The 27,397-nt window shown below is 41.0% G+C and overlaps 1 protein-coding gene across 2 annotated transcripts in view; it reads right to left on the bottom strand.

Annotated features, from left to right (window-relative positions):
• RASGRF2 (Ras protein specific guanine nucleotide releasing factor 2) overlaps nucleotides 1–27,397 on the bottom strand; it is a 195,103-nt gene that overhangs the window by 16,532 nt on the left and 151,174 nt on the right. For both annotated transcript variants that reach the window (XM_039874956.1, XM_039874957.1), the window contains exons 18-19: nucleotides 23,391–23,497; nucleotides 6,473–6,585 (exon numbers count right to left, since the gene is read on the bottom strand). In XM_039874956.1, coding sequence (XP_039730890.1) covers nucleotides 6,473–6,585; nucleotides 23,391–23,497 — 220 coding nt within the window. The remainder of the gene's footprint in view (nucleotides 1–6,472; nucleotides 6,586–23,390; nucleotides 23,498–27,397) is intronic.

The following is a 27,397-nucleotide window of genomic DNA, read 5'->3' as shown; positions in this document are numbered from 1 at the left end:
TGAAAAGTCAGAGGGTTTGGGTCTGTGAGGCTGTGCTGGAGGCTGTGGAGCCATGGGCTGGAGACAGGTGGTCAAGGAAACAAAATCACACATGGTAAAGGCACAGGAGGATCATCAAGAGAGCTGACTTATAACAAGGAGCCAATTTGTTATGTAAATAAAACACACGTCGCTGAAGTGAACCTGAGGGTGATCTGGTGCACTCTATGTTACCAAGAGGAAATACACCATGAAATCGGGCATCCTGCGGCACTGTCAGTCAGAGATTCTAAGAGGCCTGAGTGCCCCATCCGTGCTCCTCTGTTTTCTACCCTGACCCTCCCTTATTGATGCTGAAGTAGAAGATGCAGAGTCACCCCTTCCCCACTCATACGTAGGCCAGAAGCTCAGGGGAGCTCAACATGAGGCAGAAGACAGCGGGTAAACTCTTCCCCCTTGCTTCCCAGATGAATTTTCCTGAGATTTGGTGCTGCATCCCCACATATGGCATTATTCAGCTCTCAGTAAATTTTTTTTTTGGTAAGTGATGAATGAATGAATACATAAGATAATTAATACTGAAGTGGGTACTGGTTTCAGAGTGGGAGTGATACGTCATGTCCAACAGAAGTCCAGAGTCCAGAATTATACTGATTATATAACTTGCCATCTGAGGCAAGCATTTTAAGTTTTCCAAAATGAAAGCACAACCACATATTAAAATATTAAAATGTTTAAACAGTTCCAAACCACGTAGCCTGTTTGCTGGAGGAAGCTGGGTTCAAAAGAAAGAATGATGTGATGTTCTGTTGTGTTTTGAGTGTATTAAAACAAAACTACCACCATCCAAAATACAAAATCAACAGAAATGGGTTACTGTATGCCCGTGACATGCCAGGCATGTGTTACACATCTGACATACATTAGTTCTTGGATCATAAAAAGTCCCTTCAAAGTAAGCATTATCATCCTGTATTACAGACGAGAAAACAAAAGCTCAAAGAAATCAACTAACTTGCCCAGAGTTTGACCCGACTATGCTCTCCTGTTACTCCTGCTTATCTTAAGTAGACTTATGGGAGGCAGCTTTTCAAGGGTCCAGCATAGAGCACACATCAATTCCCTTTCCTCTATCTTCCTCCCCTGTTACAAAGGCTCTCTGCTGTTTAACAGGAACCAGAGTCCTTTTAGATTATAGGAGGGGCAGTCCTCTTGTCAACAATTAGCCCTATAATTTGTGAGCAGAAAGAAATTGTCCTCATATGGTTGCAGGGCAGATTAAGGTGAGGAAAAAATACATAAACACAACTCTTTCTCCAAAGACCATTAAATCACACTTCTGGATTACACACGGGATAAAAGTAACTCTTTCCTAAAGTGTTTGTCATTCTTTCCACTGTAGTCCAGGTTGCTGGAGAGAGATCAGTGGCCACAAAACTATGTGTACCCGCAAAAAAGATCTTTTTTATGGGGTTGGACAATATCATTCCCTTGGAAAGAAATGGTCAAGAAATTAGTTAGCTCCTATCAAATGTTCCTCTCCTCAATGATCTTACCCTAATGTTCCAAGATACATTCTGGTCCCACTAAGTTATTTAACAATTGCTGTCTTCATAAGAGCCTACTGATGCTGTTTGGAGCTTTGTGAGGTTTGAGGGGAGGTCCTCTTTTTATAACCCAAACTCATTCCAGTTGACATTCCAAGAAGTCATTGTTTCTTTTTGTTTTGTGGCATGTTAGTTGTCTAACAGAACTACACTGCATAGATTCAGAAGCCAACTAGTCAGACAATGTTGGAGGGGGGTGGAATTTTAGAAGTATAAAAGTCTTGAGCAGAGGTCTTTATTCACAAACAAGGCAACAAACTACCTACGCCAATTAAGCTTAAAGTAACCCCATGTGAGACTGTGTGGCAGAGATGGTTTATCACAGAAAGCTTTCATTTTACTGTAATCACGTAATATATGTTTAAATACATGTTTTATGTTTACATCTCACTGTTATATGACTTGAATGCATAAAAATCTCTAATGTCAGGACTACATTTAACCACAACATGATGTTTTTATCTCTTGCAATCATAACTCAGATTCACTGGGAGGTATATTCAGAAATGTTCCCTGTAGATGTGAAGTCCCCTCTACCTCTGGTCCAGTTCCAAGAGAGGATGGATTTGCTTTTAGTGTTCTGACTGCCTTAAAGTTTTCATGAATACTCCAGGATCCTGGGTTTCCCACACATCAATCAGTCAGTATGATTAGTTTAATATTCATGCATTTATAACCAAACACCAGATTTAAAAAACTCAAAAGGAAATAGGATTATCCAAGTTCTGTGACTGGAAAATACCTCCTTCAAATATAGAAACCAAGTAGTCTTCAAAACAGCCAGGAGCAACCAGCCTCTGTCCCTGAACTGGTCCGCACTCTCTGGGCCTCTTGCGTGCTGCTGCAACTGGCTGGCTTGTGCCCATGGCATGGCCTGCCCCAGACTCTGCTCCTTCTCACCTTGTGAATGGTTTAACCTTCTGTCGCTTCCACTTCTGGGATCCGCCAAGCATGGCTTTTATTCTCTCTAGGCTTACTTGAGCCCATTGCTACCTATGCTCTGCTACATTAAAAAAAAAAGGCAGATGTCCATAAATGTATAGAAACCTTTAATACTAAAATCTCCTGGCCTTGACTGGAAATCATTTCTTGTTTGTTTCCAAATTAAGAAATAAACTAACAAGAAAATCATAATTTTCAGGGTTGTTAAATAATCCTTTTGATTTCTATTTCTTTCCCATATACTCCATGATTTCTCTTTCCATGGAGACTTCCAAAGGATGGCATTCCTTTAGTTGATGGTTATAACTAGGTCTTACTTCCTCCTCTACTTTCTAATCATTCTGACATGATTTTTAAAAATATAAATATATATATTTCATACATATAAACATAAATATCTGATATGGCAAGTTATCAAAAACCCTAAAAACTTAATGTATTATTTATTCCTCCTATAATCACATTCTTACATGCCAAGAACGGGACTCCTACACATAGCACAGGTAGAATGAACTACCTGGCAGGGGAAATTCAAGCAAGAATCAATAATTTCCTTGCACGTGGATTTTTTTTTTTTTTGCACAAATGTACTCACTGGCTTGTTGGAAAGATAAGTTAGTGCCCCAGAGACCTAGCTGACCCAAACTGGGACTCAGGATCCGGCTGTCTGCTCAGCTAATGGGCTGGTGACCCCAGAGATGTGTGTCCGCTTTGGTTGATATGCTTAGGGCTAAACAAAAACTTTTGTTTTGGTTTGGCTTCACGAGAAGAAAGATGGTCAGAGGTGGGAGAATGGATAAGGTGGTGTAACACTATGCTGCCAACCCCTACTTGGATCTGCTGGGTGGGTTTTGAATTCTTATGGCAAGAGATGTGGAACCAGGAGCTGTTTTCATCAGAGACTGAGGCTCTGGGTTGAGTGAGACTGCTCTGGGCCCCAGATGGCACAGAGATGGGGGCAAGTAGCATCTTTCTCAGGTTTTTGGTAAGGAAATGGTAGTTTCAGAAAACCATCAGGCAGCATTCTCAACAGAAATAATGGTGGCACTGAAAAGGTCTCTCCTTCAAGTGGCCTGGGGACAGTGAACTTGAAAAATGCTTGGGTTTGTTCCTGAGCAGATTTCTTGGGACTTTTAGTTAGAATGCTTCGGGAAGACTTTGCAAGGGACTAGAATTCTGGGTGCACAGCTGGGGGTAATCCATCAGTGAAATTGCTTTTTTTGTTTTGTTTCTTGACTTTTTTTTCTTTTAGAAAAAGCAGTAAGTGGGTTATGACTGTAGGTTTTTTTTTTATTGTAACAACTATATTGAGATATAAATCACATAACAAACCATTCATCCATTTAACGTTTTTTATTGCATCCACATTGTTGTGCAATATTAAATTGGGGTTTAATGTTATTATAATCTCTTTTGTACAGACAAGGTGATGAAGCCCAAGGAAAGTTGAGTTTGACTAAGATCTAGTCTGCTTTTACTTAGGCCATATCACCTGGATGGCAAAAACTTTTTCCCAAGAGCTATTCTCAGTGCTTTCTAATAATAATAATAACAATAATAGTATTAGTAATAGTAATAACAAGTGTAGCTGTAATACGAGTGGTTATTATGTTTCAGGCATTGTGTTAACCTCTTACACATATTATATCGTGAAATCTTCACAACAATCCAATGACATAGGTACTATTAGCCCCATTTTATAACAAAGAAACTGAGGTTTAGAGTGGGTTAAGAAACTTGATAGCTACAAGTGGCTGAGCCAAGACTTAAAGCTGGGACACTCTGCAAAAGCTAGAATCAGGGTCTGCTCTCGGTGATATACTACCAGGCTGTGTCATCTACTGAAATTTCTATTCCTTATTGATCTGACACCTCTAAGTCTTAGGTCATTTTTTCGACAAAGAGAATTTGCACATCTTAAGCCTGATTAATAAGAAAAATCTGGGATGATAAATAGGAATCACCTTAAGTGCCAACTTCAATTAACTAGTAGCGTCAGTCAACTGAATTCTGCATTTATTGGTACAGCCAGGAAGCTTTCGGGATTGATTGGTAATGTCTGGTACGGATGTTGTGAGGGGCTAGACAACATGAGGGCTTTATATCTGCCAATCCTGACAGTCTTTCCCAGCCTGAACAGCCTCATTTCTCCGACAGCTATCCAGTCAAATGTCTGAGGGCACAAACTCCTAGAACAAAGTTTTAAAATGTAAGTATTTTAAATACAAAGAGTATAATAAATTGTTAATATGAACAGAAAAGGAACAGTAATTGCTCACAGATAAAACTACTGAAACCAGGTTTTATCTGAAAATGTATTTATAATTTTTAAAATCTGAAAATAGACATAGTAACAGAATCCCTGAGCTTACTCAGATGTTTTCATAGAATGGAAAAAGTAAAGAAGGCCCTTAATAGTTTCCCAAGGTTGCACTAACAAAGAACCATTAATTAGGCTGCTTAAAACAACAGAAATTTATTGTTTTAGGGTTTGGGAGGCTAGATGTCCAAAACTAAGGGTCAACAGTGTGACCGATGCTCCTTGAAACCTGTGAAGGAATCCCTTCTTGCCTCTTCCTAGCTTTCCGTGGTTTGCCTGCAATCATTGGCATTCCTTGGTTTGCAGCTACGTAACTCCAATCTCTGCTTGATGTTCACATGGCATTCTCTCTGTGTTTCTGTCTTCACATAAGAACACCAGCCATGTTGGATTAGGGGCCCGCCCTACTCCAGAATGACCTTGTCTTAACTAATTACATCTGTGATGGCCCCATTTCCAAATAAGGTCGCATTCTGAGGTGCTAGGGAGTAGGACTTTGACATATTTTTGGAGTGGAGGTTTAGGACAGGATTCAACTGTTACAGTTCCTAGATCAAAAAAGAGGCTAGCTATGAGATCTTGAGCAAATGGAGCTAAGAATGCCTTATGGGCTAGTTGTTAAAACGTTATAGACCCACATCTGGCATTGTTGAATCGGAAGGGACTTCCAAAAAAGATGGTGGACTGAGCTAAAGTGTACTCCCCTCCATACACAAACATCTGAATAACAAAGAAACAAAACAGTGAAGCTTAGAAGAAAGATTCTTTCTATAGGTTGCAAATGAAGAGGGAACTAGAAGTCAGAATAGTGGAGGAGTACCATGTCCCAGCAGATAGATGCTGGGCTTCCCACCGCCAAGCAGAGACAGACCACATAGCTGTGAGTGAGGTGGAAAGCTATAACTAAAATGTCTGCACTGATGGCTGCCCTCCTTATGTAGAGTAAACTAGAAAAAGATTCACCCATCAGTTCAAGAAGCTATAAGAAAGCTTCTTGTTACCTGCTTGGATGTTGAGTGGGCAGACACAAACAAGTCTCTAATGGGAAATGTATGTGTGGTGTGGGGGCAGGGGTAGGGGGGAGAGGGAGGAGTCTAAATTTATACCACCCACATGATGTGAAAATTCCAACCTGGGATGGTGACAATAATTGGTCTAGGACCAGTGAAACAACCCAAAGAAAATGCGTAACTAGTCTAGAGTACCACAAGCCAGGTGCACAAGACTCCCACAGAAACGCTACCACCCTGCTCATAAATACAGGCTTATGATAAACAATTAGAACCCACGTGAGGAAAAAAAATCTATCTGCCAATGCTTGCCAATCTCTCCGAAAGGATTCTTAAGGCTTCCTTCCTTTTGGCTTTTGGTTCTACAGTAAAGCACTGTCTGCGCACACAAATAGGAGCAATGGCACATCACACAAGTTATGTTGCCCAGTGCAACATCTTCCTGAGGCAGTAGGAAAATGAAGGTGATAGGTAAACACTCTACCAATGAGAATGGAACCCTTGCTGCCCACAGGAGTCTAAGATATATCCCTCAGGTTCGATAGGATCTTATTTTCTATGAACATAGCACAAATCAAACAATGTCATTAATAGGCACCTGCAATTGCCTTTACCTCAGGATATTCGCTGTGGCTTTCCTTTCTTGAGGAAGAAGGTCTGGGTCTCGCAAAACTTCTTCTAGCAAATTTAGGACGTTCATCTTTAGTTCATTGTTGAGTTCAAAATCCTGTAAGATAAAATGGGTCTTTTTAAATTTTAATTTTGAAGTGTTTGGCTCCATGATATGTGACAATGTTCCTTGTGATAAATTGTCTAGAAGCTACGTATGGTGAATAAAATGTGTGGACCCTAGACATGCCTCCAGAGATTCTGATTTAACTGGTTTCAGATGGGGCCCCATTGCTGGTGTTTCTGACAGGCTCTCCAGGGAGTAGGAATTCCTTAAAGAGATATGTGCTTTCCTTAGCCTGGAACACTATGCTTTCTCTCCACTTTTATTTGTATTGATCTTTCAGGTCCAGGAGGTGATATATTCTTTCCCAGGGGCCTTCTTTGGCTGACACTTTTGTGCTTTGCTTCTGTGTTTCACAGTGCCCTCTGTCATAACTTACCATATTGTAAGGGCTGATTTAATTATCTAGACCACTGGACCATGAGTAAGATCAATAACTGGGGCATAGCAATAGCTCAAAAAAGAAAAGTTGCAAATAAAATCTGTCATTTGGGCAGTGACTTGAATGCAGAACTTCAATATAGATATGCTAAGGGCTAAAGAATAAATGAACCTCTCATGGACATGGACAATAGACTAGTGGTTACCAGAGGGTAGGGGGGAGGGGGGATGTTGACAGGGGCAAAAAAAATATTTAAATCATTTCTTCAAGTAAAAAATAAATTAATTAATTAAAAAAGAACAAATGAACTGCACAAACTGATGGGGCTGTGTCAAACCAACAAAGGAGTGAGATTGAAGTGGAACCCACTGGGCAAAGTGTGAACAATTTCAGCATAAAAATGAAAATTAGAATAATAAGTAATAACCAACCAAATCAAAACTACCTACAAGTCCCTACTGATGCTCACAAACATATCAATCAGTAAATACATAAAGATGGTGGAAGAGAAAACTGTTTTGTATAGTGGAATTCCAACTAATAAATGCAAAGGAATAAGAGAGTTAGAAAGTCACCATTTTCATCCAAAGCAGTAATAACTGATCAGGCAAGGGTCATGAATAAAAATGCTGAAATTTATTGAAAGCAATTAATAGTGTCAGAGTACCCCTCCCCCCACTCCACACACACACACCAGAAATTACTTATTAATTATGAAGGGAGACTCTGGAGACACCACCTTAACTGTGTCATCAGAGTTACCATCCCCAACTAAGGAACTAACCAACACCATGTACCTACCAATGAGATACTCTGTGAAGAATCATCACTTAGTATTTTTGTCCCAAATGCATAATTTTACACTTGCCTTTTGAGGAAGCACTGACCTGTACTCTTCAAGAATGTTAATGTCGTGAAAGAAAATAAAAACCTGAGGCGCTGTCCCAGTTTAAAGGACACCATCGGGACCACAGCTAATCATAACTTGTGAACCTGTATCAGATCCGGGACCAAGGGAGACATGCTATAAAGGGTATTACTGGGACAACTGGCAAAAATCGAGTCTGGACCAGGTACTAACAGAGAGCATTCTATCGATGTTAAAATTTTCCTGAATTTGATCACTTAGTGAGGCTATTTAAGAGCAGGTCCTTGGTTCTCTGGGGGCGGGGGTTTGGGGTTGGAAGGAGTACAGAGAGAGAGAATGTGCAAGAAAGGGAGGGAGCATACAAATGTGGTCAATATGTTAACTACTAGCAACTCCAGGTGTGTATCGGGGTACTTTTATTAATGTTCTGGCATTTTTCTCTGGATTTGAAAATTTTTAAGAAGTTAAAAAAAATTAAGAAGTTGTAGTTCTTGCACTCTTTATTAAATGTATTCCTATAAAACACCAACAGGCAGCGAGCTGGGATTGTCAGGTATTCAGAGATGAACTGAATGCCGCAAAGGCTGTTTTCAAAGATCTTACTCAGTACGTGCAGTCGTGAGTATGTGTTTCTCCTCCTGCATTTTAACTTTAAGTGATTGTGAAGCACTGATCCTCGATTCTTTTAAATGATTAGAGAGACATTACTAATTGCAACAAATCCAATTTAAAAAAACATGCTTTTATTATATCTAGTAAACTAGGGGCATAAAGGTCTATAATTTCACAAATTGCAGACAATGCAGAAGTCTAACCTAATGTGGACTGAATATTTTTGTCAGAACTGTGTAATCAATTTTTCTTACTATTTCACTCTCACCTTTTGACAATCAGTACCATTTCTTTGGGAATGGGAAGCACTGGGGCCCAGGGCAACACAGATATTAATATCGCTTATCAATCTTAGGCCTTAAAATATTTTCCTAAAATTTCACCCATATTGACTAACAGCTTCTTATCTGTTCACTTTTCTTTTAAAATAAATGCAAGAAGATAGCAATACCTTGCTGTTTTTCACTTGGTCCCACCCTCTCCCCCATTTCGAGGTAAAGGGAATAATGTTTGTAAACAGTTAATGATATCACCTATATTTCAATCTTTGTGCACTACGAAAGGACTTATCAGCCACCGGAAGTCTGTTTTCTTAATGAATATTTTATATTTATTAGTGAGATAACCTGCATCCTCCTTTAGGAGTCTCTAATGATGTAAATAATCTGATTAGCATAAATGGATTAGTGTGAAGGACATCAGGCCAGTGTTTGGACCTTGCTGAGGGCTAATTAGTGGTTTAATCAACAAGCACCATTAAGTATTACAGTGCTTCATCCTGGGCTCAACAAGGGGACTGCTTCTGAGACCCTAGGAAGGTAAGTTGTGTGGAAGGTCTGGTTAAGGAAAACAGAATATAATTTTATTATTCTGAACTCTGGGAAGACTAGCTTGAGAGACACCTTTGAAAAATTGGTGAAATCTGCCCAGAATTGAAGCATGATAAATGGCTACAGGTGAATATTTGCTCTGCTGATGACACATCTAACATGAAGCAGATTACCTAATGATGGCTGTTATGAAATGTAAAAATTCTCGCTCGTAGTTTTCCTTTACATTTGCGCAGGTTTTTATCATGTCCAAAGTAACTTCCTGTATAGGATTTCAGTTCTTCCTCCACTGACCCAGGGACAGACCAGGCAGAAACCATGATCTCATCTCTCCAGGGACCACTGGGCTGAGAGGAGACATGGAAGGGGTGGTAGCGTGGGGACGAGAACACAGGTCTTCCAGGTGACTCGAGAAGAGTCCTTTACGCCTGCCCTTGTCAAACCATCAGGTGCCCGTGAATCACCACGGATTCCCATGCAGCAGGTCTGGAATGGGGATTGAGATTCTACTTTTCTAACGAGCTCCTGAGTGATGCTGCTCACACTTGGAGTAGCAAGGCTTTGCCTTTTTTTTTTTTTTAATTCATACAAAACACAACTCCTCAAAAACTGACTAAATCATCTGACTCCTCTGATCTACTACTTAAAATGTAGAATTTTCTCTTTTACTAATGAATGTAAAACACAGAATTGGCCATTTAAAAGTCTGTGTTAAAAACATACTAGCTACTGCCCAATAAAATGAAATCTGAAGCTAAAAGTCACTTGCCCTGTTTAAATACGGAGGTAGGTTATTCATAATAAGCCTGCCTGACAGCTGTTTTGTTACTATCTGGAATCTAATGTTTGACTGCACTTCTCCAGGCCCTGAAATAGGAAATCAGATTATTAGTGTAGTAGATCTTCTCCAGGCCCCTTCTGAGAGGCAGCACTCGGGGTGCCCACAAGATGGCGCTCCTGAGGTACATGGCCATTCGGGAGCCGCTGTCACCTTTCTGGCTGTGTGCAGAGGGAGCAGGGCCCTGAATAGGGAAACTGCCTGCTGAGGTTATTTGCTCCAGAGGAGCGAATTCTGTGGCACTAAGAGGAACTGAGGCGTACAGTGAAATTATCATAGCAACAGTTCATTTAGGTTAGTTTTGTGTTCCAATTTATGAAGCAGGGATAAGAAGACAGGAAATTAGAAAAAAGAAACCGCCTTGCCTGACAAAGGCAGAGAGTGCAGAAAATGTGGAACTTTCACATTTCAATCTTTTAAAAGGAGACTATAGCCCTTATTCTTTCTATAATTAACCGAGTACCTCAATGTATAAGGTTTTGCGGGGAGAGGCAGAGAGCAGCAAACGGAAGTCTGGGTGGATGGGTAGAGAAATGAAAGATTAACCAATGAAATCCAAGGAGAGAAGCTTGAGACGGGGGCATCTAAATGCAAGCAAAAGCATGGTAGTGCCTCACTGAGTCATGGGAGGGGGGCTGAGCCTGGAAATGGAGGTGTGGGAACCCTTAACCAAGAGAGGACAACTCAAGGAAGTGTCAAGGAATGAGGTGTGGCACACAACAAACGCTTAGAAACAAGTTACCAAGTGATGATGTTAGAATCTTCCTCAAGAGATAAGATATTGTGAGATGAGAATATTTTACCAAGATTTTATCAATGCTACTCAAATACATTCATAAATGTTTAGAAAGTCAGTATTTCCCCTAGGTTAGAACAACTCCTAGGGCAATTATTATAACTAAGACTTACTGAGAATTTGCCACATGCTAGGTGATACTTTAATAACTGTATTATCTAATTCAACCCTCAAGAGCAACATAGTTACAATCATTATTATTCCCATTTTACATGCAAGGAAGTCAAGGTACAAAGAATCTTAAGTATCTTGTCCCAAGTTGTAGCAAGTGGCAGGCCCAGGACTCAAACCCAGGAAGTGTTGGCTGAAGCCTGAGTGTTTAATTGCTATACCACATAGACTCTCCAGAAAAAGCAGCTATCAGTGATTTAGTGCTGGTGCCTTGGGCTGAAAGACACATCAAACAGTAGCTGGTTACCATGTTGCCTAGAACTATTTCTCACCTATACTAACAACCATTTGAGATAGAGATCTTGATGCTTAGGTCTGCATTAATAAGACTAAATCCTGCAACAGAAAAATAATCTGTGAGGCAATAAATCAGATTCTCCAGCACTTTAAAACTAATCCCTGGTGATAGTTTAGGTATCTTGGAAATTACATTCATTCTTTCAGGAAAGCAGAGTAATCATTAGTAGTATACTAGGTATGGCCAAGGGAATTCTAGTGGGAAATCTGATTCAATAAACACCGTTTGAGGGTAAAGAGAATTATGAAAGTAATTTTCTCGGTGTAATCAGTACAGTGTATTCCTAGCAGTGGCCAGAGTTTTTAAAAGGAAAGTGGAGATACTGCAGAGGGGAGTAAAACCATATAAATAATTTTAAAACCTGGGCTCATAAAGAAGGGATTTAGGCTCAAAAATAAGAGCCTGGGATTTGACTTAAAGATTTTCAAGAAAATGAAAACATGCTACTGTTTTCTGTCTTGAGTACAGAAGATGAAGAATTTAATGTAAATTGTGGTATAGATTTAGGTTAGATCTGGGGCCATTTTATCAACTGGGAAACTGGGCAAAGATGCTGAGTGATCCTCCCAAGATCTATGCAAATCACTCCTGACAGCTCCAGGAAGCATTCCTCTGGATTCCTCGTTTTCATAAACTATAGAGATAACAAGCCTCAATACCAGTGTGGTTTTCAGCTCTTTTGAGGAGGGGAACCTTATTCAGAACTTTAATAGCACAACCCAATCACAGGGGAGATTGTGCTGGCTAAAATCTGGCAGAGACCCTGCAGAGCACCTACTCGGCCTTGTCTACCCACCACCACTCCTGTAATGCCGGCCTTCTCATCACCTCTGGACAACCTTGACTCTGATCAGGGTTTCTCACTGGGAGCGTGAAAGGCAGGGTTTTCCAGCATTTCCCATCACCTAACTACGAAAATATTTTAAAAGCCTCTTTGTTTGCCACTACAGAAAGAACAGCCTAATTGAAAAACAAGGAAAGGAATTAAGTCTGGAATGAAACCCTACAAGCAATACTATAGTAATTCTAAACTTTCTAATACCTGTTCAACACTTACTAGTTATTAATTATTCATAAGGTTCTAGAATCTTCAAAGAGAAGCAATATATAGGAAATATGTACCTGACTATCATGTAAGAGCTTATGTACCAGGAAAAGGCAGTAAAACCCAGATATAATTAACCCGCAAATTTGGTAAGCACAGGTGATCCTGGTGGGCTCTCAAACATTTGTTGACTGATGGACAGAAGTTCGTGGGTAGGGTACTTGACTTTGCGACAAGTGGCAATAAGCGACCTAACTGTTCTTAGTTTGGGAAATTATTTTAGCAGATGTGAAGTGGGAGGCTACCAGGAGAAGGCACAATGCAAAATGTGGAAGATATGTTAGAACGAAAATAACTGGGAAGAGGCAAATGGCAATGAATGACACCAACTCAGCAAGAAGGGAAAAACCATGAAGATGATTTATTCGATCATTCTCTAGCAAATGACTCTGCATTTGAATGACTTGCTAAAATTCAGCCTCTAGACCTGAACAGCTGTGCTTATAAGAATTTTAAATACTGCCCCACAACCTCGAAATCAGATAGCTCCCATGCTTACATCTTTAAGCCTCAAAAGAGTAAGCAAGTTTAAGAAGCATTTATCAGAAAAAGATAATTTTTTCCAGATGCTGTGCTTTCCATTGGTTTCTAGATAGGCGGTTAATTGATATGGATTATACCTTTCAAGACAATGACAAAGATTGGAGGGCAAAAAGAAAAAGTTTGGAAGGGTCTGCTTTTAATCCTAATTTTTTTCCTAGTTAATGAAGGCCATATGGCAAAATCATCATCATCATCATTGTCATCGTCATCATCACCGTCATCTTTGAGTTCAACTCAAATATAAGTCTTAGGAGAAGACTAGAAAGTTGTCTATAAGTTATACTTCGTTCTCCACGCCCTGATCCACAAGAGGGAAAAAGATGGATAAAGAAAGGATGAATAAAGAAAGCTGACAGGCAAACTGTACATCATCCCTTTCCCCATGGAGAAGGGAGACTCGGAGTCACGGGAATGGGGTAGAAGTAGAACATCTGACGTTCACTCAGGGAGAAGTTCTGTGCAGAGATATCAGGAGATAGAGATTGATGGCATCTGGGAGCAGAGCGGGCAGGAGAGGAACACAAAGAAAAGGCCACAATGAGGCAAAACCTTGGGGCCTGAACAAAGCAGTCGATGCCGCAGTGGGAAGATGGCTCTCTGGAGTCCTGAGGTAGCCGGAAGTGACGGAAGTCCTCTGGCCCAGGGCACAGTCTGAGGACTCAGTCCTGCATTAATGCTGCCGAGGTTCTGGAGTGATGATCAGTGTACGGAATGTGAATTAGGAAAAATAAGGGCTCTGCACAGCACTCGCACCAGAGAGCTCTTACGACAGAGGTAGGAAGTAATCAATGTACATAAAATCCCAGGTGGTTGTTTCTCAACAAAATCCATCCACGGAGGGTAAGGAATCTCACTAATTCTACAGGGAAAGCTGAATTTCTGTCATGGCAACTAATGGAAACAGAAAATAAGTTCCATTTAAGACACTGCCTTCTTCAACTCTTAATTCTCTTTCACGCTGACTTAAATAAATCCTGTCGTAAATGTCTTGCTTCGCATTTTTTAAAGATAAGTATGGAAAGCTTAAAGAGAGTTTAAAGGATAACCACAGGGATTATAAAAGCTAATAAAATACTTGGATAGGTAAAGGAACTAGGGTCTTCTTAGTTGGTCGTTTGCCTGAGCCAGAGAAAAAGAGTTAAAAAGTGAAAATCTACTTTCAGGATTAAGAGAAACTAAAGAAAATTCATACTTATCAGATAATAGTTTCTGACATTTTATATTTTCTATAGCAATGTGACACATCATTAATTTGTGCATAAGAACCCAAGATAGATCATTTTGCCAATTTTACAAGTGAAGATGATAGCAAGCTAACACTGGAATCCAGATAGAATTCAAGCTTCCAGATTTCTCTCCTCATCTTAGTCTTCACCAGGAACTAAAGTGAAATGTGATGTCCAAGGCGGTCTGTTCTGAGCGGAGAAGGTGAGGACAAATGTTGGTAAAATAATAAAGCAGGATCGAATACAATAGTGTGAAAATAAGCACCAGTGTATGTGTCCAGGAAATCAAGGGGAGCTGAATAGAACTTAAGTTGCGGCCTCATTAAATTAGAGCAGTTTCTATTTCATTTTGGCTGCCTTCATGGGAAATCTGAGTTTGTGAACAAACACTGGTTTGTACCTAGTGGATATCTGGGATTTCTTAGCTTGGATATGCGGAGGTCAACGGGGAGTGGTGTGGACAGCTAGAAGCAAATGGGCACTGACTGATAAAGATGAGACTGACATAACAAAGTGTGTAGCCTATCGATTATCTTCCCATCTGGTGATTTTATAAAGCTACTTGCAAGGCTGAAGCAGTAGGCAACTAATTTGTCATTAAAAAGAAATATTTCATAGCTGCCAGCATCTTACACTGCAACTAATTTCTCTCCTTTTGTTCCTGGCACCCCATCAGCACCCACTGTCAGGGGACAGGTCCCAGGAGCTAACTTGTACTTTAGGCAGCACTAGCTCCAATGCCTGCCACGGCTGGCGCCCATGGAGGCTGGCCCCGGAGCCTGCTCACCACCTTCTGAACACAAGAGGCTCCTCCCGCAGGGGCTCTCAGAAAGCAGGGCGTGCTCTCCCCACCTCGACCTTTAGCAAATACAAATCCTTTGTTTAAGTGACACGAAATAGACCCTGGGACGAAAGTAACTTTTCTAAGGAAAGGGAGAAAGCATTGTCAGTGCTAGCATATGATATTCTCACTGTTTTGAGTGAGAAGTGGCTTTTTATATTGTGCATTTTCAGTTATCTGCATCCGGAGTTGGCCAACGAGATGGAGAGGCTGTGAACTCAGGGGTAAAGAGCATGAGGTGGGCTGCCAGCAGCCTGGGTGTGAAACCTGGTTCTGCCACTTGCTCTCTGTGTCATCTCTCTAGGCTTCGATTTCCCTCTCTGTGAAACAGGGATAATAATATCTACCTTCTTACCCTCAAAAGGCTGGAGTGAGAAGTAAATGACTTAATATTTGAAAACAGCTTAGAACAGTGCCTGACTCACAGTAAGCGATAAAGTATTTGTTAAATAATTTTCTAAAAACGCAGAGAGTCTGTCATTCACAATGCATCCTCACAGAGGAAACTGCCATCTAAGTGGGGGGTTAGGTCTTTAATTTACCCCATAAAAGACCATGTGCCCCACATCATAACTAAGACAATCTCAAACCTCAGGCTAGCTCAGAGATCACGTCTATGGAAGCCAACGGCTCCTCCTCCTAGCTCAGTACCAGTGACACTTGTCCCCTGGAAGTGGACACTGGGAAATCTCATCTGGCTGTGGTGAAGGTATGAGGAAGGGTGGGGCGGGGGGAGGTTGTAAAGTCCTAAGCATCATCAGGAGAGTGAGGACAGGAAGCACCGTATACGGCAAAGAGTGCTGTGACCCAGGCAGGCATTCTTCCTTCTACAAAGGGCTCAAAGATCAGGCGTCCATACTCTGAAGACAGCCTCGCAAGTGGAAAAGAAAATCCACGGCTCAAGAGCAGAGACAGGGCAGTGAGTGTGGACGGGAAAGTGCCATGGCAGACTGGTAGGAGTGGGTACCGACAAGCAGGGGGCCGAGCCTGAGGACAGAGCAGAGCTGGAGGCAGGCCAAGAGCTGTCAGTAGAGGCAACAGGAGCTGCCTGTTCGGTAGCTGGTTTTCTTACACGTTTTATTCTCCCACCCACATCAAAAATCCTGGCCCAGCTTCCTTTTCAGATTTGGAACAAAGAATAAATCTGAACTTAGTGCTCTAATTTGATGCTGGATTTTGTGTTTTACTAAGCAATGCCAAAAACATTAAAAAGTTTAAAAGGACCCCCCTGTCATCTGTCAAAATAATAAACAAGAGACAAACTTCATAAACTCTCATTATAGGACACTCTGGTGCAGGCCATCACTGCAGCACCCATTTTTCCACCTGTTAATCAACAGGGCATATTCCCCCAGTACAAATGACCTGGGCCTGCAGGCCCAAAGCCCATACATAGGGATGCTCATCGCTACATCCCTCTTCAGCAGGCTTATTGCTAGGGACGGCGTGAAGGACACCCTGCCAGGTTCCTGAGTCAGGAATGGGGCATTGAAGGAGAGAAGAAGGGATTCTGAGCTGGACATTAGAGAGCTGGGTCTGGCTCGCTGCTGTATTTCTGAGTGGTCTAGCACTGTACAGTTATACTGTAGCCATTAGTCATATGTGGCTATTTCATATATATTAAATTAAATACATTAAATTAAGTATTATTAAAACTTCAGTTTTTCAACTAGTAGCTACATTTCAAATGCTCAATTAGCTACATGTGGCTAGAGGCTACTGTACGACTCCGTAGATATCCAATGTTTCTACCATTACAAAAACTTCACTGGGCAGTGATGATTGAACCTGAGACTTAGTCATTTCACTGGTCAAATAAGGGTAACAACATTTGCCAGCCAGAAGGCCTGGGTTTAGACCAGATTCTACCCTTACAGGGCTCTACCCAAACAAGCCATCTAGAGTGTTTTGAGCATCCATCTATAATGGTTACTCTAACAGGTATTATCTCATGTAATCCTCACAATCATTAGAATAAGTGATATCATCTCCACTTAAACAGAAGAAATCGAGGTGTGAGGGAGCTAGATAGTTTGCTCAGCCACATCACTAATAAATGACAAAGCAGGATTTCAATCTAGGTACCTTTGACCCTGACTCTCTCCCAAGTTCACCTATACTTCCTGTATCATAAACAACGATGAAATTATTAAGCGGCAATGCTACTTCTCACGGTTTCCATCAAACTGTTCTGTAGGCCATCCTTCCCCATTCTGCATGTAGTTTCGGGCAGATGCCAAAGTCTTCCAGAATCTTTTAGTTACAAGAATAATCTTGTTTCTTCAATCAAAATGACCGGAACAACATATTATTTATAATTCCAATTTGGTCCAGAATAAGACAGACCAAGCCTGGCCCCTTCTCTCTCCACCACCTCCTCTCCACTTGCTTGCTATCGCTTCTGACCTTCCAGGCTTGGATCCTGACGGGCTGGTGCAGGTCGCTGGCCCTGATTCCCTCTGAATGTGGAAGATGTACAGTGACTACTTCTCTCTCTTACGGAGCACTTGGTGAGACTTTTGGAGCCCTCTCTGCTGGAGACTTAAAGCCAGCTACCCTGGCTCAGGCAATGTCTGATCTCCCGTGGGTCACTTTGGGAAAAGATGCCCACTAACAGCCATTGTACTTAGCAGAATTACTTGTGTGACAGGCTGTTAAATCTGCTTCTTCTGGTGATCTCAGATTTTTAGGCAGAGGACCAAAGGCGTAGGAGGAGGTACTATCAACGGCAAAAACCTGAACATCTTTACAAGAGTTGTTAGGCCACTAAGCAAGACAAGCTAAGGACCTACGAAACCTGGGTCACTTTCAATTCCCCTTAGGCTCTTGGCTGCCAGTGGTCTACTTCACCAAGAATCTTTCTACTGGGGTCGTATCACCCTTCCAAGCTATCATCTTGGGCAGAATCCAAGGCAACCCAGACCAGATTCGACACGGATCCACCTGTTTCACAGAAACACTAATGAATAATGAATGTCGCTCACTCCCAACGATCCATCTCTCTTCACTTTGCTCCAGCAAGCACCTTTGACCTGTACACAGGGGATGGGGGGACAGTTTCCCTGAAGCTTCTCTCACGTGGCTTCAAGTGAGAAGGAAGAACCTCCTCCCCTTCCCCAGGGTAGCTGGGAACTTATACTGACAGCTCTCTCCAGAAATCTCCCTCTCATTGAGCTCTCCTGCCTCACCTACAGGTGGGTGATCACAACTGCTGGAAGGGTTGGTTTCGTAGGTCCTTAGCTTGTCTTGCTTAGTGGCCTAACAACTCTTGTAAAGATGTTCAGGTTTTTGCCGTTGATAGTACCTCCTCCTACGCCTTTGGTCCTCTGCCTGAAAATCTGAGATCACCAGAAGAAGCAGATTTAACAGCCTGTCACACAAGTAATTCTGCTAAGGACAATGGCTGTTAGTGGGCATCTTTTCCCAAGGGCTGGAAGATCCATGAGGTCAGAAGTTGCTTGGATTTTACCTGTGCTCACATTCACCCAGTGAGCACACTCCAGATCTCAATTCTTATTGGCGAATGAATGAAGGAGGTGAGAAAACAGAAAAGGGAGCAGCAACGTTCCCTCTATACACTCTGTTGGTAAAGAGATTTTTATTATGTAAGTAGGTCATTTTTGTCATCACACTTTTAAAATATTCCCCTTAGCCTACAATTATGAAAATGCATGACTGTTTCAATCTCAGCCACTTGCCATTCAGATGGTACCCAGAGTCTGATGAAGTGAGGCGTAACCTGTGGACGCAGCTGCAGGCTCCTTTATAAATGCCATTCTGTGGTCTGTAAAATTCCTTAAATAATGGACAGGGTATCTTTTCAGAATTACTTGGTCAACAAGACAATTTAAGAAAAACAAAATTGCTATAGATGATACGTACAAGGCCTTTGACAGAGACTCGAGCACAGATCTGAATTGTCTGTAGCCTCCAAACCCTCACCCACTTGTCTGCACATAAAGGACAAAAATGGACACAGGAGGATCTGGTTACAATCTCAGCAGCTCTGGAACTTGCAGATTCCTTGACACCTTAGAATCACGCAAATGACATGGAAGGCCTCCCAGCAGGAGACACAGAAGTATGTGGACTATGAAAGCACTTCCTTTACTTAGATTCTCCACACACACGGCCTTCGTTTCTAGTCCATTGGTGACTGTGTTTCTGTCTTGGCTGACTTGGAAACTTCAAAGGCTAGAAAATGACCTTCCTAAGAGACTGATCGACAACAACATTAAAATGTAAATTTTTTTTTAAAACTGATCAGGCAATTACCATGTGCCCAACTTTGCAGAGCCCTGCGAAGGGAGATGCATAAATGGACGGGACAAGCCTTGTCTGCGAGGAGCTTGAGGGCTAGTTATAGGGAGACGAAATGTGGAAGCTGGAAGGGATTAGTCACACATATCTATAGTGTACTTTATGTCTTTCATGCTTTTTAATTAACATAGCCTCTGATTCTCAACACATCCTGGGGGAGGTAAATAGAGAGATTGTTCTTAATTTCCGAAGAGGAAATTAATACCCAGAGAGGCCAAGTGACTGGCTCAGCACCTCAGACACGCTGCAGGGGCAGAGAGTGAAGAAGTACGCAGGTTCCCCGACTCTGGGCTGTGGTTCCTTCGGCTAATCCATAGACGAGGCAGATGGGGGAAACCTAGCTTGGCCTTGTGGCTTCGCTTTCAACATAAAAGGTAACAAATGAGTGAAAAAGTACAAAATGAGGAGAAACTAGGACAGAATATATTAATAGGTGAAAATTTTTAGACTCAAAAAAAAAAATGGAACATTCCGGCTTTACCAAATACTTACTAAAGAAAAAGCTAGAAGGTTCTTGAAAAAGAAATGGCACTACAGCACCACATTCAGGTGGGGGGAGTTGAGTGTGACATCCTAAAGATATTTTATTTCTCTGGAGAACCAACGCCTATACCTCTATAACTTTTTATTTCTCTTGAATTGAGTTCAGGGTAGTATCTGCCAATATTAGTCACTTTAGATGAGAAATGAGAAATGAACCCATGATATCTAATACTTTGTGGCAGATTCTCTGGATTATTTGGGGATGAATCTCGATTCTCTGGATTATTTGGGGATGAATCTATACCTGTTGCTTCACTGTGGCTTTTCTGTTTTCTATGAATTGAAGTAGTGTCCCTGGTTCGTTTACCATGTGAGGAAAAATGTAATTGTTCCCACGTTGGGCTGTATTTTTGAAATGACTACAACTTCCTACTCATTTTTTAAAAGGTACTAATTCAAAATAATCAGGTTGCCACTATAATGCTGTTCCTTAAATGAACTCAACTGACATAGTTACTCAGATAATGAAAAATCCTCTTGAACAAGTCCTTCATTTTGTGCTGTGAAAACCAAAGATGACAAAGGTGAAGGTTAATTGGCAGAGTCAGATTATAGGCCAGGCTTGTGGATCGGCAATCTTACCTCATGGCTAGACACTGCCTTTAAGAGACCTCACATAGACTTAGATAACGCTGAGTTGTTATTCTTTCTTTAAGTACCACAGTGGTCAGCTTACTTAGGGTCCATCCAGTCAGGGGCCACGGGCTCAGTCTATGCCCACAGTCAGTGAGAGGAGGCAGTGGGCATACAATGTGGCCTCCAGGACCATGAGCTGAAACCACCTTGTGGGTTCAAACTGTTTACCAATCCAACAAGTCAAGAGCTGCCTTGACTTGTTCAAGCTACCCTCCCTGGAATGCAAATGACAACCAAGAGGCCAAAATCAAGTCAGTGAGGGAAAGAGGAGAAACCTGGACACTAAAGCCAGCAAAAAATTGTCCTAAAGCAATTGCCAGTAAGTGCAAGTGTTACAGAAACATCCTGCACATTGAGTGGTTATATAGGGCAGGTGATGGAGAACTCACTGGGATGAGGAAGGTGACAGAATGTGTGCATGATGATGTTACACCAGGACTATCGGAAACCATCCACAGATCCTCCAAATCCACTCACACATGCAGGGAAGGTAAGAAGAGACAGATGAGTGAATGCTAAGAATTTCCTTCGGCACACCAGAGTCTAAATTTTATGTAGTAATCGTGTCAGCAGAAAAGACAGAGCAATTTGTGCTATCCACATGTGCCCTTGATGGAAGAACTTGAGAAGCTGGGATTCCCAGTGTGGCCCCTCTAACTTGAAATAAGGATGAAGTGCTACCCCATGTATGAGCACAGCTGCAGTTAACAGCCTGCAAAGTATCTGAACCATCCAACAGAGCGCTAACACTTAGGGTACTTTCTGGATTAGACCTAAAGACCACCAGGAGACAATCTGAATATAAAGACTCCTGTTTTCTATTCCAATAACTTCGTGCTATTCATCTAATGTTGCCTTAGATGCAAGTACGCATGCATGCATGATCTATAATGCTGCTACCAAATCAGAGGATAACACCTTACTGAAAACCTCGTTATTACAAGTGAGGCATTCAGTACACCAATCTCTTCCCCTCTATGAATTCTCTTTACCAAAAATATAATAGCCCCAAAATATAATAATTTGCTTTGTGGTACTTTTCTAGCTATTTTAAAAGTTATATGTAAATTACGAGGGATTCCTGTTTGAGATGATTAGAGAAAAAGAGCACTGGGGATTGAGAAAAGGAAAGTGAGGCTGATAGAGAAACAGGTTATAGTTTTTTGAGGTAAGATTTGGAAAAGAGAAGGGGAACTGGGGTGAGGAAAACCTGGGCTTTGATTTGTACTGTGACAGTGAGAGTCTTGGTGTGAACTTGCACACGCCACGCTTAGACTGAGAAAAAGAACCAAACAGTAATTACTCAGCCTTGTCTAGAGAAGCTACTTTGCATTTCTGAAGCCAATAAGTCAAGACCCTGAGTCAAAAAACTAGAGAGGAATGGGATGGATGATCAGATACGGTAGAAAGCTCGCTATCGTGTTTTCTCTGCAGTGGACAAAAGGGATTTATAAGAAGCTCACTGAGGTCATGGATAAGAGAGACAAGACATTTTCATTGAGCTGAGGATGAGTCTCAGAACTTGAGTCGCCTAGGATCCATTTTTATTTAAGATGTAGAAGATGAAATTTTTACGTCCTTTGTTTAATGTGCTACCTTTGTTTTAATTTTAATTAATATTTAAGAATTTGTATAGGCTCTCCCCAAGAGTGAATTCTTCTACCACAGGGATTTCAGGAGCCTGGCCTTCACGTGACCCTATCTGATGGACTGTCATTACCAAGGACCAAATGGCCTCAGAATATGAGAAGTAAGACTTAAACTCCTTGTCGTTTTCTCTACCTATTAGCTAACTTATATGTTTCACACGGTCTGATCAGAGCCATTCAGGACCACTCCCCTTCTCATTCTCCAAAACTCTCCTTGCAGGTGCTACCCAGTGTCCAGGAGGCTCACCCATTCTTTGGCAGTGGGTGAGGAAAGTACAATGCATGACTTGAATTCATGAGGCAAAGGGGGCTTTGCTTTATTTTATGAAATGGGTATAAATTCTACAAACTTGCACTGAAAACACACCAACAGATAACAAACAGATGTCCTATCAGTGTGATTCAATTTAAAAACAATGCTAGGAACCAGAATATCAAAGAGCATGAGACAGAATATCTCCCGGATCAGGCTGAGAAAAACACTCCCGGACCAGATACCAGAGTGTCTGGTACTAGGGTATTGTTTACTTCCAAGGCACCTGCTGTTTACCTCCAGAGGGTATCTGCTGTTTATCTCAGAGGAGCACCTGCTGTTTACCTCCAGGGGGTATCTGCTGTTTACCTCAGGCAGTATCTGCTGTTTACCTCCAAGTGACATCCTCTGTTTACCTCAGTGGAGCACCTGCCATTTACCTCCAGGGTGTATCTGCTGTTTACCTCAGGTGAGCACCTGCTGTTTACCTCAGGGGAACACCTGCTGTATACCTCCAGGGGATATTCTCTCTTTAGCTCCAAAGAGCACCTGCTGTCTACCTCTAGTGGACACCACTGCAGGTGACATAACCCTACCTACAGAGAAGGCTCTATGAACCACGCTCCCAGGGTGGCAGAGCACAGTGGCCTTGCCTTGGCAGTAGCACTCACAGGTCATGTCATTTGTAGATCTGAAACAGTGGACACTGGCCATCCCCGTTGTGTCTGCTTTGATCTATATGTGTATCCTATATCTACCCTTCCTATATTCAAAGTTTCAAACTCTTAACTCCAAAGAATCAGGAGGCATTTTACATGTATGATGACTTAGAATGTTGATTTTTAAAAAATCCTTGAAAATAATTAATGAGGCCACTGAATTAATTACCTGTGCATGCTTTGAGACCCAGTGACGGAGGACATTCAGTACTCGATTGGTGGCTGTTCTACGTATAATAAACTCTTTGTCGCATATTCTCTCGGTGTTGTTAAATCCTTAGGAGGAAAAGAAACATGCATGTTCTAGTTAAAACCAGTCCCCAGGGACCTGGAAAAAGTCACTTATTTTAGGACATTGGTTAATGAAACTCACAAATGACATTTTAGCAGAGAGGTGCAAGTGGCTTCAGAATGTTGCAAACTCTTCTTACTTACCTATATACCCTCAGCAGTGAGTCCGCCATATAGGTACAGGTGCCATTAAATAAATAATGTGCACATATTTATTAAAGGGCCCTGACTAAAGCTAAAGCTGGCCTAATGACACTTTCACTTATGACTGTCTTGTTTTATAATATAAAGCCAACAAAGAATTTTAATAAGCACTTGAGTCAGCATTAGTTTATACTTTTGCCCCAAGGTGATTATATAACCAATAACACTCTCAATACTTTTAGATGGAAGAAACCATCTTTTGGCTTGTAGGTGATGCAAATACTTCATGGTGCACCCATATATTGAGAAGTAGTATTGCATAGTAGTTAATAATATGAACTACAGATAATGTAGATTAAATTCCTATTCTTCTACCATGCAAGTTACATCACCTTTCTAGTGACTAGTTTCCTCATGTCCTGCATGAAGTAAGTGTGCTTACCTCACAAAGTTATTGTGGAGATTACATGTTAAGCATTCAGAATGGCACCTGGGACAACAGTAACAGCGCAATAAATGTTAGCTATTATTACAATATAATATTGGTTCAGTGCCTTTTGAGTCCTCTCTGAGTCCTCTCTGAGTCAGCCTATGTCTCCATATTAGCCACCTTTTTACTATCAAGAAACTATTTTAACAATCTTCAATTATTTTAAAAGCTTCCAATCATAATTAATCATAATTAAATTATACATTTCCTTTAAAAATTAATTCAAGTGTTATATAACTTCACTGGCAAACTTCTTGAAAGTTGGCTATCCTCACTAATTTCACTTCCTGATCTTCTACTCCAAGCTTCTCGTCCATCTCACCACCCTAACAGCTGCCAGTAAAGTCACCAGTAGCCCCCCTGTCCCTATATCCAAGAGATAGCTATCATCTCTCATAGAAATCTCATCTCATGATCACCTATAAATAAATTACTCACATATTTATATTCCTAGACCTCTTGTCTAAGCTCCAGATACACATATCCAACTTCCTCTTGGCATTTTCCTTTTAGATATTTCAAATACCTCAAACTCAAAAGGTCTAAAAGAAAAATTCTATCAAACCTTGTCCTTTTCCATCGATTCCTACCTCAGTAAAGGAGCACCACCAGACTTCCAGCAATATAAGCCTGAGACTTTGGAATTGTTCATGGCCCACCTCTCTGCTCCTTCCTGATAATCTTACCTGCTAAATAAATCTCAAATCTGTCTATGTCATCCTATCTACAAAGCTAAAACTGGAGGTGAGCTACCAGCAACTCTACTGTGATAGGCTCCCAACTGGTCTCCAATGTCGCTCGTCAAACCTTGCCTTCTCAAATTTGTTCTCTGTGAAAGCCACTCGTGCTTCTTATTTCATTTCCCCAAATAAGCCCTTACTTGCCTGAGTTGGACAAATGCCCCATAATACATTTCATAGCACCATGCGTATTTATTTTCTGGCACATTTGCAATCTTATATTTATCTATGTGATTACCTGATCAGTATTTCTGTCTTTCATGAAGACAGAGATTAGGTATGTTTTTGCTGAGCATGAGCACATATCTGACATGTAGCAGATCTGTACACAATATATATTTCCCAAATAAATGACAGCCTGGATAGTAGAAATTGCTAAGTATTTATTGAATGTGATATGATGTAAAGATGATTGAGTGAAGGACTAAATGAATAGTCCTCAGAGCTTATGAATGAGTAAGATGAAATCTATGAGCTTCTAAAGGGCAGAGGCCTCTTTTCCACACTCCTGTTTGAAAGTAGACAGACATTTCTACCCACTAGTAACACTGTCAGAGGATGATGATGAGTGCTCTTGACAGACTAGATACCTTTAAAAAATCTTTTGCTGTTGCAGAAATGTTGCAAAAATCAGACTGGTGAAAAACCAAGCACCACTCAGAGAGTTGGAGAACTCAGGTTTATTATACCAGAGGTCCCAGAAGAGCTAGCGCTCTAAAGATCTGGGCCCCCAGCTCAGGGGCAACTTTACTTTTATAGGGCTTAGTTGGCATGGGCCAATTGGTTAATTTGTCCTCAGGCAGTTATAAAGCACGGGAGTTGCTATGGGTTGCAGGCAGTTACATTTCATGAAGTGCAAGTAAGGGACTGGGGACTGAGACTCAAATAAAGCTAGAACTCTCAAAAGACCATCCCCTCTGTAAAAGAGTAGGCTAGAAAAAAAATCTCCAATCTGCACAAAGAGAGAGTTATGAAACTTATCTGCTTCAGCCTTGATCTCAGTGGGGGTAGAAAAAAGCCTCCCTGAGAACTGATAACCACTGGCCCACCTCATGTCAGTTTGAAGCTGAGACTGAACCACTCTTGTGTGGTCTGCCTCTCTAGATGAGAACTTAAAATAGAAAGTGGCCCAGGCCAGTGATAACCCTGGGGTCCCTGACAAAAGTATACACACAACAAAAATCTCTCTGGAGGGAAACACACTCCACCTCAGCTTATACTGGATTACTACTGAGAAAATCCCTAAAGGAAAACTCACAATCCAAAATTATAAAACACACAAACCATCCGCTATGAACACAGATCAATGGATACTGGGATCAGAAACTCCTCATGCCACCTTTCCACCACTACCATGTATTTTGGGTACTATAAATTATTAGCACTATTGGTATTATCAAGTACTATTAGATAATTCTAGTTTAAACTTCCTAACATTAGGCTGTTTACAAAACTAAAAAGATAAAAGTTGGAATTGCAAACACGAGAAAAAGAATAAAAAAGTATTTTAAAAGTCAGATTTTACAAAAACCATTTAAAACTTCTTCAAACTAATACGATCATTATTTCACTTGTTGTTGAAAAATAGACAACTTGAAATTGAAATCCAATAAATAGATAAATACAGATTAGACACACTTGAATAAAGAGACAACTGGAAAAAGATCTGAAACGTAGAGCTGAGAAAATTACCCAAATGTAGTACAAAGAGTTAAACAGGTAGAAAACAAAAGACATGGAGGAAAAAATTAGAATTCTCAACATATGTCTAGTAATGGGTCAGGAGAAGAGAAAAAAATCAGAGAGAGGCAATGTAGGAAAGGGGATTTTCAGACTTTATGAAAGACATAAATCTCCAGGTTCAGGAATTGCAATGAATCCCAAAAAGGAAAAATAAAATGAAAACCACACCTAGACAAACTGTTAAATGACAGAACTCCAAGACAAGGATATCTTTGAAGCAATTGGTGGGACTATATGTAAGACAGGTAGAGGAAGAGGATGGGAACTAGTATGGGAAATGGGGTAAATATATTAGAAGGCTCAGATTAATCAAATTAGAATAGAGGCCCCAACTGGAATGAGAGCTGGGGAATAATCAGGAGCCAGCATTTTGCTGGAGGATAAAAGTCAAAAGCTCTTGAAACACAGAAAAAGTGGAATGAGGCAGCTCCCCACCCGCATGTATAAGTATGAATATGTCTAGTCAGTAAGACAAGAACAGAAAGAGTAAATGGGAATGAGGAAGGGACAGAAAGATGGAAATCAAAGCAAAATGTTAAGAGAGAAAAGCAATTTTAAGAGGGCCGCTATTGCCTTAAAGTATTTTAGAAAAAGCATTTACCACCACTGGTCCCTTTGTGTCTGTATCAGGGGTAAGAAAAACAGGCAAGAATGGTAAGGAACTTTGTGCTGCTCTCCAAATGATTTTGTATCACACAAAGACCAATTAACAGATTTTCTTTTAAACTATCCAATCTTTGTATAAATTCAAATCCCAACCTCTATTAC

The sequence above is a fragment of the Pteropus medius genome, unplaced genomic scaffold (genome assembly GCF_902729225.1).
Source record: "Pteropus medius unplaced genomic scaffold, Ma_sr-lr_union100, whole genome shotgun sequence".
Taxonomy (NCBI): Eukaryota; Metazoa; Chordata; class Mammalia; order Chiroptera; family Pteropodidae; genus Pteropus; species Pteropus medius.
The sequence above is the reverse complement of the archived record's forward strand: the minus strand, read 5'-3'. Positions and strand labels throughout refer to the sequence as shown.